Source organism: Danio aesculapii, chromosome 12 (assembly GCF_903798145.1).
Source record: "Danio aesculapii chromosome 12, fDanAes4.1, whole genome shotgun sequence".
Taxonomy (NCBI): Eukaryota; Metazoa; Chordata; class Actinopteri; order Cypriniformes; family Danionidae; genus Danio; species Danio aesculapii.
In genome coordinates, this window is record NC_079446.1 from 35,639,103 (window position 1) to 35,651,788 (window position 12,686).

Here is a 12,686-nt window from a genome sequence, read left to right on the forward strand (position 1 = left end):
GTGTGTTTGCGCGCCGATTTCCTCTGCTTGTGCACAAAACTTCTTGCACGCCCCCTCAAATATACACTGCTCAAGCGCAGATGTTCTTGTGCACTCTCAAATAAACGCTGTTAAAGTGGGATTTAGTGCGTTTATATAATGAGTATGTCTCCAACATTTATTAGATTTGCTAGTGTTATGAGCCGGCAACAAAATGAAGGGAACCCAAACCAAGTTGAATGTAATAATGCAAAAAGATATTTATTTAAAGGTTACAAAAGTAACCAAATTAAATGTCTAACATAACGTTCAAAACAACAAATTACATAGGAGCAAAGTTCAAATAAACAAAAAATAATAACATAAGCGGTGGGTAAGCCAAAGGAAGTCAAACGAAAAAACGATCCTCCAAAGCTGTCTCCAAACACAATTTGGAAGCTCCTTTTATAAGCCTGAAGATTAGCCACACCTAGCTTAGCTGCACCAAAACGAGTCACCTATTTAGAAACAGAAAACAGAATGAACCAATCACAAACCAACAGCTATGAATATTCATAAATGTCTCCAATAGACCTACAGAGCGGCATTAATGCGTCCTGAAGTAAAGTGAAACGGCTATAAACTCCAGCAAGATAAAGTCATTATATGCAGAGCCACAGACCTTTATCTATAAATAAAGTCTAATTATGGAAACTGTGTTGATCTTAACTGTAAGCTATGTCGTGTTTGCTGGCCTCACGCATCACGCACCTGTCAGTCAGTCAGTCAGCACATAACCTCAAAGGGTTTAACAAATAGCGCACAGCACTGCTACGGTTATAGAAAAGTTTGCGCTGTAATAATTCACTTACCTTTTAATACGTTTTGGTGCAGTTATAATCCGCTATTAAAAACAACAATGACTGAATGTTTTGAATGGGATGCTGTAATGTAACCGTGGAGGGATGCATTTTGGTGTGGCGCCCCGCCATGGAAGAATGAATGTAGCAGAAACCATGCTCTTTAAAAGTTCTCTGTAGTTGTCTTGACAACACACACACTGCTGCTCTGGGATGAGCCGCGTGCAAAACACTTGCGGCCGTTAATAAACCATTCAAAAGATGCTCCTCTTAACACAAAAAGCACATTCGATCGGCTCCTTATGCAGCCAGTTCCAGTTATAGTCTGTTACTAATCTTATATCAATACACCAAATAAATATATCATTTAATACTATACAGTACCATGTAATATGTTTGCTTCGGTGTTTCCATCTTGATCGTTTTATGATGTTGTTTTATGATTGACTTTTTTCCAGCTGAAGTGCGTGGGTTGTTTGATTTGGGGGTGGACTTAGGACGTGCTTTCCGTTCTGCACTGTGAGCTATTGGCTCTACAGTGAGAACACAGCATGATTTTGGCTACGATGGGCCAAATCATGATGTAATGAAATGAAAACTCTGGTTTTCATGTATTAATAAACATCTGTCATTTCCCAGAGTGCTTCTGATTTTCACTATATTAACTTGAGTTTAAGATGTCTGAACTAAAAGGTTTTGCATTCACTGAACCAATAATGTTTAGACATTTAGCTCTTTTTAAAGATGTTTTTGTGTGTGGTGTTTGGCTCCTGAAGGGTTTGCATGGTTATAGATAATACTGTCACCAGTGTCAGTCCAATTAGTGTTAGCTGAAGCTGATCGAACACGGTGTGTGGGATAGCTTGCTTCTGTCTGCAAATATCAGACTTCTCAAAATCCAGAGTTTGGAGAAATATAGGCTGTTAAAGGGATAGTTCACCCCAAAATAAAAACTCTTACCATTTACTTTCCCTTCACTTATTCCAGACCTATTCAGGTTTCTTTCTTCTGTTTAAACATTTCTGACAGTATATAGTATCTTCCTACTATTTTTAAGAATATATTATATTGTGTTCAGCATAAGAAAGATTGCTATAAAGGTTGGTTAGCAAATTAGTATAAAGGGTGAGTAATCGCAGGAGAATAAATGGTGAGAAAATGTGTATTTTTGCCTGAACTGTCACTATCACTATAACCTATCAAGAGAAAAATGTAAAAGCTTTGGTTTAAAAAATCACGCTTTTTCCTCAATTTAATTTATTTGTTTGATTATTGTTAATATAATATTATATTTGTGCATTTTGTTTCCATAGAAGTATTATTTGACCTTAATTGAAGTTTAATATTTAAGAGAAACTTTATGTAATTTGACAAAAACTAAATGACAAAACGGGAGAGATGACAAAATGGGAGATGGGTCTGAAATAAGGGAGACCCCTGTGGGAGTGTTGGCAGGTATGCATTAAAGTCGGCCAGTCTGTGTGTGTATATATATATGTGTGTGTGTATGTATGTGTATGTATATATATATGTATATATATATATATATATATATATATATATATATATATATATATATATGTATATATATATATATATATATATATATATATATATATATATATATATATATATATATATATATATATATATACACATATACATATATATATACACACATACATATATACATATATATATACACACATACATATATACATATATATATACACACATACATATATACATATATATACACACATACATATATACATATATATATACACACATACATATATACATATATATATACACACATACATATATATATATACATACATATATATATATATATATATATATATATATATATATGTATGTATGTATGCATGTATGTATATACATATATATATATATATATATATATATATATATATATATATATATATATATATATATATATATATATATATATATATATATATATATATATACATTTATTTATTTTAATTAATTAATTAATTAATTTTTCTCTCCTAGCTCATTCAAAGCCATATTATATGTTCATTTTAGCATGTGCAACATTATCTACATTTAAATGTGGTAAACTGAGAATACAGCACTGTTATTGAAGTATGAACACTCGTTGGCTTGTATAATGTGCTAATAAAAAAAGTGATAATGGGTAAAAATATCTGCAGATTTCATACACTAAATAAAATGTGTGTATGATTAACCAAATAGTTCCAGGTGTCCTCCATGACACCGGCGGGGCGATTAGTAAAGTGCTTCTATAATATTTGTCTAATGAAGATGAAGTGTTCGATTAAAGTGAGTGAACTGCCAAGCTCAGCCTCTCAGTCTGGCATAAAGCGCTGCTGGACAGTCCCACTTCGCTCTCGGTCCAGCTGGAAAAATCTGCCCGTTGCCTGGAGACAAAGGAAGACATGAAATGCATTGCATAAGGATAAAAGCAATGGAAAAGTGTGGGCTGACAATGTGTACTGTTTGTTTACATGTTACCTTTATATGGCAGCTATTGCCTAGCAACGCTCAAATAGAGCATCATTATCGTGTCCACTTTAATCCATCTTTGTGCCCACAGACTTCAGAGAAACTCCCAGTGAGAGTTAAGTGACTTTCCATCTCAGTCTACAGACGTTTCTAGACTTTTTCGGACTGTATGGAAGAAATGTCTCTTAAAACTTAATGTTGCATCCTCACACAGAAATTAAAGGTCCAGTGAAGTGCTTTGTTTTTTTTTTATTCGATGTTTGACGTAATCTCAACTGAAAAATGCAGAGAGGGTTGGACATAGAGTAGCTCCTCTCCTTTAATAAAACGGCCAATAACGTTTAGATTCAGCACTGCTCTGCCAGTGAGAGTGGTTGAGATCAAGCACATCAAATAAAAAGCAAATGTGAAGTGTCTTGAAGGGGGCTGTTTAAAAAAGTATTTTTTAACAGTTTTTTTTTTATCTCCCTAATATTTTCAGCCAGAGTTTAACAAGTCCTATTGATATATTTATCTAATATAAATTTTGAAGGAAAGAAATAGTTTGAGCACATATTCCTGTATGAATGCTCACAGCACTAACCGCGGGCACATGCGGACAATCTAGCGAAGTGAAGATGAGTCTGTGAGGGAGAAATTAGTGGGAGAGGCGGGATGTCTGAAACACACAAATACCTTGGTCCAGCTTGGACAGAAGAAAGTCTCAGATTTTCACCATTGCAATGGCTCATCTGTGGCTCATCTGTCAGTGTTTTTTTGACGCCGCTGCGTCTCTGATGTATTGTTGATCTGCCATTACGGGAAGCCCAACCTGGGTGTACTGCAACCAAAGCAGTAAACTGCTGCAGTCAGTGTAATTCTGATTAATAAATTCAGATTCAGAGTATCAATAATGTATCAGGACCGGAAATATCATGATATATCAGCATATCGATATTTTGTCCCACCCCTACTAGCTAATATACATCCTTAAAACTAACAGACTAACAGAATTTTTTTTTTTAATTTCATGGGACCTTTAGCAGTGTGATTTCTTCTCCAAATCTCCTGAAATTTCCAATTTATAACCCATTACACCTGGTATTCATGCAAAACATGGAGTAAATTAGATTATTAGTTAATTGAATTCATCATGAATTTGGGAATCTCTTTTTAGCACATTGTAATTGAGAAAATTCAGACAGAAAACAATGGAATAATATGTTGTGTATATAGTCAGGTAAATTATGTGGGAATGTAATTTAGTAAAAACTTTCACAAAACAGATATGAACAAACTTGTGATGTTTGGTTTATATAAGTCTTGCTAAAGTGGAAATTTATGGCTCAGTGCAGGAAAAACACTCATTCAAATATGCAGTCTAATTGAAATATATAGACACAAATGGATAAAATGTGACAAAAGAAACTCTTAAGTTTATTTGGGAAATTTTCTATACATTTAAACTGAAAACAAAACAACGTTAAACAGTTTGAGTACATTTTACCACATATTGAGGTGGTTAAAAACACACCGGTTGCTGTTGTATTGTAGATGCTCATAGGGCTGGGCGATATGGCAAAAATGCGATCTCAATAATTATTTTCCATATTTAACGATATATATTTTGATATAAGTTGTTAATGCTTCCAGATTTAAAAGAGTAGCCCAACAATGACTGAAGCCACAAAAATTAGAGGGTCCATTAAATGGCAAACCATATTTTCGGATGATAAATTTTCAGTGGCTGAAAATGTGGTGCATCTCTAATATCAACACACTTTTAGATTCCCATTGTTGCACATTTCTGCTGTGTGATTGGCTTTTAGATCAATATAGAGTAAAAAGTCCAGAGCTTATCATTGTTATTGACAAATTTTTATCGCAAATTGATGTAATATAATTTATCAGATGGTCATGTGGTCAAGTCCATTTAAACCACCAAAAATCACCTACTTTTCTCTTACTGACCTTATTGTAAATTAGTAATTCTAAACTCCAGCCTTTATTTTTGTGCAATATTAACAGCTATGTATTTAATTCTAAGAACGCACCAAATATTTGGACATCATGGATGTAAAATGGTATTTACTTTGTAATTAATTATAGAAAGATCAGAAAAGGCCTGAACATACACCTGCTCCCCGTAAACCCTTAAAACAAAAGAGAGACAGCAGATGCAAAAGCCAGTGTGTCTCTGTTGTCCACTTGTGATCCGATCGACCAAAATCTTAATAGCAGGTGTAAACAGGTACATTGATTTCTTGAACACATCTCTCTGAGTCAGGCATTTACAGCGGGGCTGCAGTCCTGTAGTGAGGTTTTAAGGTCATGAACACTCTCCGGAAATATATAGCAGAGGATGGTCAGGTGTTAAAGGTCACGTACTTGACCTTTCTTGGTGCTTTTTCTTGAAAGAGTTGTGATGTTAATGCATCGAAAGGGCAAAGGTGTATGTGTGTGAGAGAGAGATCGAGAAAGTGTGTGTTTGTGCATTGTATGGATGTGTGGTGTGTGTGTGAGAGAGACAAAGAGTGTGTGTGTGAATTGGTAATATGAGTGTTATTGATCCGTCCCTGCGCTGCTTCAGGATGATGGATTTCTGAGTGTTATGACACACACACACATACTAACTGAACACACTTACAGTACAATCTCACATGTGGATCGTACAATATAATTCACTTTATATAGACCAAATACAAGTGCATTTACAGTAATACACCAGCTACTTACATCTGTTTCACATTCACAACACAATGACAGCAAATAAAAAAATGAGATACCACAGAAAGAACAAACAGTTCTGTTTAAACATTTGATATATATAAATTACAGGCCAAAATTTGTATACATTTTCTCTCTCGCTCTCTCTCACACACACACAAAATGTATGTATTATAAACGGATCACATATACTGTGACATAACAATCATTAATGATTTTTCAAGAGTTCACACTTAGCTGATGATTGATTATAAAGCTTGTTTGGCATGCTGTCCTGGGAGCGAGCCCTGAGCTCATAAGATCCTCGAGCTCGGGGCTCCCTCCCGTTTGCAAGGCGAGAGGGGAGTTTGAGCTCAGGTAGATCTCAAGAACTCCACTGCTGTAGTAACTAATGAACAGATAGTGATTGCTCTTAAGAGATAACTAAGTTGCATGTTTTTGGACGGTGGGAGGAAACCGGGGAACCCGAGGGAAACCCACGTGAGCACGGGGAGAACATGTAAACTCCGCACAGAAACATCGGCTGGCTTGGTAAGGACTTAAACCAGTAACGTTCTTGCTGTGAAGCAACAGTGCTAACCACTGGGCCACCGTGCCACCCATCTAGGAAAGGAGGAGGAGTAGGGGTGGAAGGGGGGATTTTTCAAAACTAAGATAGCTGTCATATGGAACTTTGGGTATTCATAGTGGCTTGCGAATCGTCTGATTGGGGAATCATAAATTGAATAATGTGGGGTCGGCTGCAAGCAATAATAAGCATGTGATCCTCTCGAAATTAGTTTATAAATTAACTTCACTTAATCATTATGTGTTTATAAAATATAGACAGAATAATTGTGTTTTGGCTGATGATTTTTCCTTACTCTGTTATTAAAAACTGAAGCAATATTTAATACTAAAAGTTTTAAAGGGCCATGAAACCCCCCTGTCTCAGCAGGGTGTTTTCACACATGACATATGAAACAGTTTGAAAAAAGTCAGGAGAGTGGGTGAGTCCAGCTTTGTTTAGCTCGGGATGTCGAGTGGAGAAAGAATCAAGGGTTTGCATGAAAAGGGGAGTTTCAGTATGTGCACATGCTAATTTTCACAGCGGCAACACAAACACAGATGCAGGAGAGATAGACAGTGACTACTTTTACGTGGACATCAGTAATTGAATTGTTTGCCTTAATCTGAAGTGTTTACATGAGTTGTTTTATGAATGATCTTCCTTTCATGTTCCCTTCATGATCTTGTTTTACGTGTTATAGCACAAAATTTAATTAACATCATTGCGTCATCACACTATCCACATTTCCTCTGGAGTTTCATGTATTTTCGGCAGTTTTATTCTTAATTTGTTGAACTTTAACTGCAGTTTCGCACTTTCACTTTCATTCAGGAATATTTCATGCATGCCCCCCATATTGGATGTGAGTATGAATTGCTGGAAGAGTGTACAGTAGTTTTAATGGAATTTTTGATACCGCATGCCGAATGGCAGAAAAAACCTCCGTGTTACTCGGTAGATGCAGAGAATAGCCTCAAACAGTCGTGTGTGTGTACAGACTATCCTGTTACAAAATGCGGCGAAAATCCTACAAGACAGTAATAGTTTGATTAAGGTGTTTATATTTGGAGAGCAGCATTTACAGCGGATCTTTTAGTCCATAATATTGTAGTGATATTACTGTAAGCTTAGTAATGTTTTGACTAAGGTAGGTCTTTTAAAACTGAAAGAGAACTGCTGATGATACTAACTAACTTTGCCATCTGAATAAACATAAACAAAGACATTGATCACACACGTACCAAATCTGTAGAGACAATCAACACGAACTGGAACCGCATCTTTTTTTAAAGGAGACGAGCGGCAAATCCAGATTTCACCATTTCCAGATTCAATAAGTTCTCAGGTAATAAATGTTCTTACGAACATATTTTTTTCACGTGTTAGCAAAGCACTGTAATCCACATATGTGATCCACATGCTCTCATAGTGAAGAAATAGAAACAAAACTTCGTTGCAGCACATTTATTAACGCAACACTGATGACCTGTGACTCCAAACAATTCTTCTTCTTCCTTTTGTTTTAATTATGGTTGACAACACAACGTGGCGTCTCTCTGAACACTGTAGCAGGTAAAAACAGTCTTCGAAACTATCATGCATATTAATGAAGTTGCATCTCATTCACAATCAAGCGCACTGATTGGTTCGAACCAAGTCTTTCCCATGAAGTAATGATGAAAACTCAAAGACTTCATGTTGTAACGGCCGGTACAGACATTCAGGGGCTTTCACACCTGTTTTGTTCTGAAACGGGGATTAAAATTGTTACAATGTTGCACTTTGTACTTGGTGCCGTTCGCTTTCACACGGCAAAGTTTCTAAATGGACACCAAAAGAGCTAAAACAAGTCACGTGCGAGTAAACTCTCCTCACATTGGTCAGAGTTTCACGGTTTATTTTGCAGAGTCCTGCTCAGCTGTCATGCGTCCTTATTTTAATTTATGGCGATGAGCAACAAGACATAATAAGCGGAAAGCTGTGCTTTAATTTTGAATAGTGACACCCACAGACATCATCACCAGATATAAATCAGAGGTAAGACTCTCGCATACATAGCCCTCGGCTAGAATTATGCATTATAGGCTTTACATTATAGAGAGAAGTAACTGATAAACCGAGACTGCAGTGCGATCAGTTCAACGGATAAACAGCTCTCGTTAATAGTTCAGCATGCTTTTACTTTCGTATTTGACATGAAAAGCACATTTACCGCTAGGAATGACATCCCACCCTACTCATAATTCTCTCTTCATATAGCCATATATGCCTATTACATATCCATAATACATTGTGATATAGACGGGCTCGGATCGTTTTGCTTTCTCACTACAATCGATCCGCTCCAGAGTTTGTTTCAATCGAGTCGAGACCACCTCATTCAGGCGATCTCGGACCGATTGTTTTGCCGCAGATCCGAGTGCGATTGGTAGATTCCCATATGCCAAACAAACTGCGCAAACTAAGGAAATGCGCCAGGTTCCAAAAAAAAAAAGTCTAGGTGTGAAAGCACCCTCAGTCTCCATGGTGGAATTTAAACGAGGATCTTGTGGCCTTGACGTAGCTTCAAAAGTTCTTTTCAAACCAGAATAACGAATTTGCTCCAAATAACGCAAACAACCAATTTTCACTTTTTAGTGAAATATATGTATCCTAATAGTGTTTTTAGCAACGTGGGACACATATATGACTGTCAACATCTCAACATCTTTTTTGGTGTTATGTGACCCTTTATTACTATATACTATAAGTTTCTAATAAGGATTTTAAATATACCATGTGTGTGTGTGTATTGATGAGTAAGCCATTAGCTATGTTTCCATCCAAAAATGCTAATTAACTTTACGCGCAAAACTGGATTATCGCATAAAAGATGTGCGAATAAAGCAGCGTTTCCATCCAACGAGTCAAAGCGAATAAAATCGCCACTTCCTGATTAACTGGTGCCAAATATCAACAGCTAAAACTGAATTTGCTGCAGCAGGAGAAGCTGCGTGAATATTTTCTTTATTTAATAAATGACTTGGGCTTCAGAAGGCAATCCTGACATGCAATAAATGCATGGTGGTGTTTGAAGGCCTGAGACGCAAAGCACAGACGCTCTTGATTCTGGTGGTCATTGTTTATATAATAACACTAATACTGAAACGGTTAAGGCGCTCTAGAACGACCAAAACAACATTTCAGATGTTTTACAATCTGCTCAGCCTGCTGGTTTGTCCACACATTTTTATCATCATATGATCTCTTATAACAAAATCACATAACCTTTTTTAATGCACATACTGGAATTTGTTCTGTAAAAGTGTTTCCATCGCAGTTTATGCGCATCTTTTCTTAGCGAATTAAAAGTTTTTCCTGCTCAGTTATGCGCATATGTTTTTATGAGCATTTTCTGAATTATGCGCATCTTGCCGTTTCCATCAACCGTTTTTTAATGCCCATATATAAAATGCGCATATAAATAGGTGTATGGAAACGTAGCTATTGAGAAATTAATTCAATCGTTTCATTCAAACAGCTGATTCATTCAAATCATGAATGGCCCTCTGGTTTACTGGTTCACCTGATTCCTTCAAAACGCAGATTCATTTAGATATCAAGCATTGCTGTGTGTTGACCGGAGATCTAGACAGCTCATCTAATATAGTTAATATATTTAGCACAATATTATCTTATTATTTATCAAACTGATGTATAAATCAATACCACATTTGCAGTCCTGCTATTTAGGACAGAAACAGCACTCGTGTGATATTGAACTCATTGCATTATGCATATGTGATGAAATACTGCTGAAAGCGTTTCGTAGCTTTTTTTTCTCATTATTCCCAACACACACACACACCCTCTTGATCTCTTTATGTTGCTCTTCATCCTTCTTCTCTTTTTTTTCCCCCTCCCCCAACAAACGCGACTTCATCATGATGTTTAATGCAGGTGCCACACTGTGCCATGATTGAATGTTTCATATTCTTGATAATCATATTAGATATTTATGAGCCTCAGCGTGTTCATTTTATTAGATTCAAGGCTCTCCATCAGGTCCTGTGGCAGGCTGACTTTGAGAGGGCAGAGACACCTTCAGTTCTCCTTTAAACTAACTCAAACATGTTGTCTCTTTTTTATATATATGTACTGTAGCGGCTCAAGGATGAGATAGCAAAGGTGACCAATGAGATCGAAAGTCTTGGCTCCACTCAAGAAAGGTAAGATGTGATTTTATTATTTTTTTTTTATTCTTTTCTTTCCTTTTTTTCATTTAGTCAGCATTTTATTGTCAACATTTTAATCAAATTATAACAGGCCTTTTCCCCCCATAAATATTAAAATTAGTTGCGTCTCAAAAGATGAAATGAAATGAATGTGTGGTGGCTTTCTAATTTATTCAAATTATAACAGCAAAACAGGGATAGAAGTTTATGTTTTGTATATACAAGGCAATGTTTAGGGTTGAGAACAAAATAGTCATTTTTATGCTCCAAATGAAGGTTTGGTAATCGCTGTTTTACACCAATAGGTGGCGACAAGCAATTAAAATATATAAATGATCAATTCAAGTGATTCTTCAAAAATGCTGATTCATCCAGTAATGAAACCTGCTAGTCTTTATGGTTCAACATTTGAATCAAATTTTTAAAAACCTATTTATTTAACAGTATTTGTTGTTTATTGTTTATTTTGTTAATTTAATATAATTTTTTAATTTGTATTTTTATATTTTTATATTTTAATTTAGCTTGTATTTTATTTTCAATAAAATTTGAATTTTGTAATCAGTCTTTTATTTTGATCTATTTTAAATGTTTATTTTGGGGCAGCACGATGGCGCAGTGGGTAGAACAATCGCCTCACAGCAAGAAGGTTGCTGGTTCGAGCCCCGGCTGGGTCAGTTGGCATTTCTGGGAGGAGTTTGCATGTTTTTCCCCATGTTTGTGTGGGTTTCCTCCGGGTGCTCCGGTTTCCCCCACAAGTCCAAAGACGTGGTATAGGTGAATTGGGTAGGCTAAATTGTCCGTAGTGTATGTGTGTGTGTGTGTGTGTGTGTGAATGAGTATGTATGGATGTTTCCCAGTGATGGGTTGCAGCTGGAAGGGCATCCGCTGTGGAAAACAGTTCATTCCGCTCTGGCGACCCCAGATTAGGAAAGGGACTAAGCCGAAAATAAAATTAAATTGAATGAAATGAAATGTTTATTTTATTTGTAATGAATTAATTTAAATTTTTTTTACTTTTATTATTTTTTTAATAATTTAATTACAATAAAAATAGTATATTTTGTATATATTTGTTATTAATTTGTAATTATAATTATTTATTTTATTTATTATTTTATTTAATTGATTTACAGTATTTAGTATTTTATGAAGGATATTATCAACTCAGCAAATTAGCTTTTTTCCCCACTTGGAAATGTGCACATTTACATTGAATGTGCACTAAGCAATATTTGACAAAGTCACACTTGCAGACAATCAGCAGTAAGGGCCGTGTCTAGTCATGATATCAGAGATATAGAAAAGGGGCTGGGTCCTGTTGTGTTATGGGTGTTTGTTTAGGTGCTTACAGAAATCAACATTGTTTGGCAAAATGTGCTTGGTGCACCTTTAATGACGCAAACTCATGAATGAATACTGCTTTATTGTTACTCTTAACAAAAAAATTCAGTTTTAAATAGTGTTTCTATCCGATTCTGCAACACACAAATACATATTCTCCATTTAACACAGACAAATTACACACACACTTTTTGCGCCACTGTTTGAATCTTTAATGCTGATGTCCCCTGCGGGATGGAGCCTGGTGAATTATGTACGGCTGTTTTAGTGAGAGACGGTGTAAATTGACACAAATGTTTTTAGGACTTTGCATAAATGTCTGAACAGTGCATTATAGTCTTTTACAGCACTGTCGCAGTTCCATTACGTTTGTATCAGGGAAAATATTTCTAACAGGATGCCTCCAAATGTGTGATTTCAACACTGTTTTAGTGCAGTCTGAGAGGCCGCTCGCACATAATGCATTTCCCTTTTAGCTTCCATATCTAATTTACAAAAGTGATTTCATGTACAAAAAAAGCCTATTGAATTTAGGTCTAA

General features: G+C 35.8%; 1 protein-coding gene across 4 annotated transcripts in view; it reads left to right on the forward strand.

Moving 5' to 3' along the window:
* Positions 1-12,686, forward strand: part of cyth1b (cytohesin 1b) — a 133,550-nt gene that overhangs the window by 91,789 nt on the left and 29,075 nt on the right. For all 4 annotated transcript variants that reach the window (XM_056469251.1, XM_056469249.1, XM_056469250.1 and 1 more), the window contains exon 3: positions 10,732-10,796. In XM_056469251.1, coding sequence (XP_056325226.1) covers positions 10,732-10,796 — 65 coding nt within the window. The remainder of the gene's footprint in view (positions 1-10,731; positions 10,797-12,686) is intronic.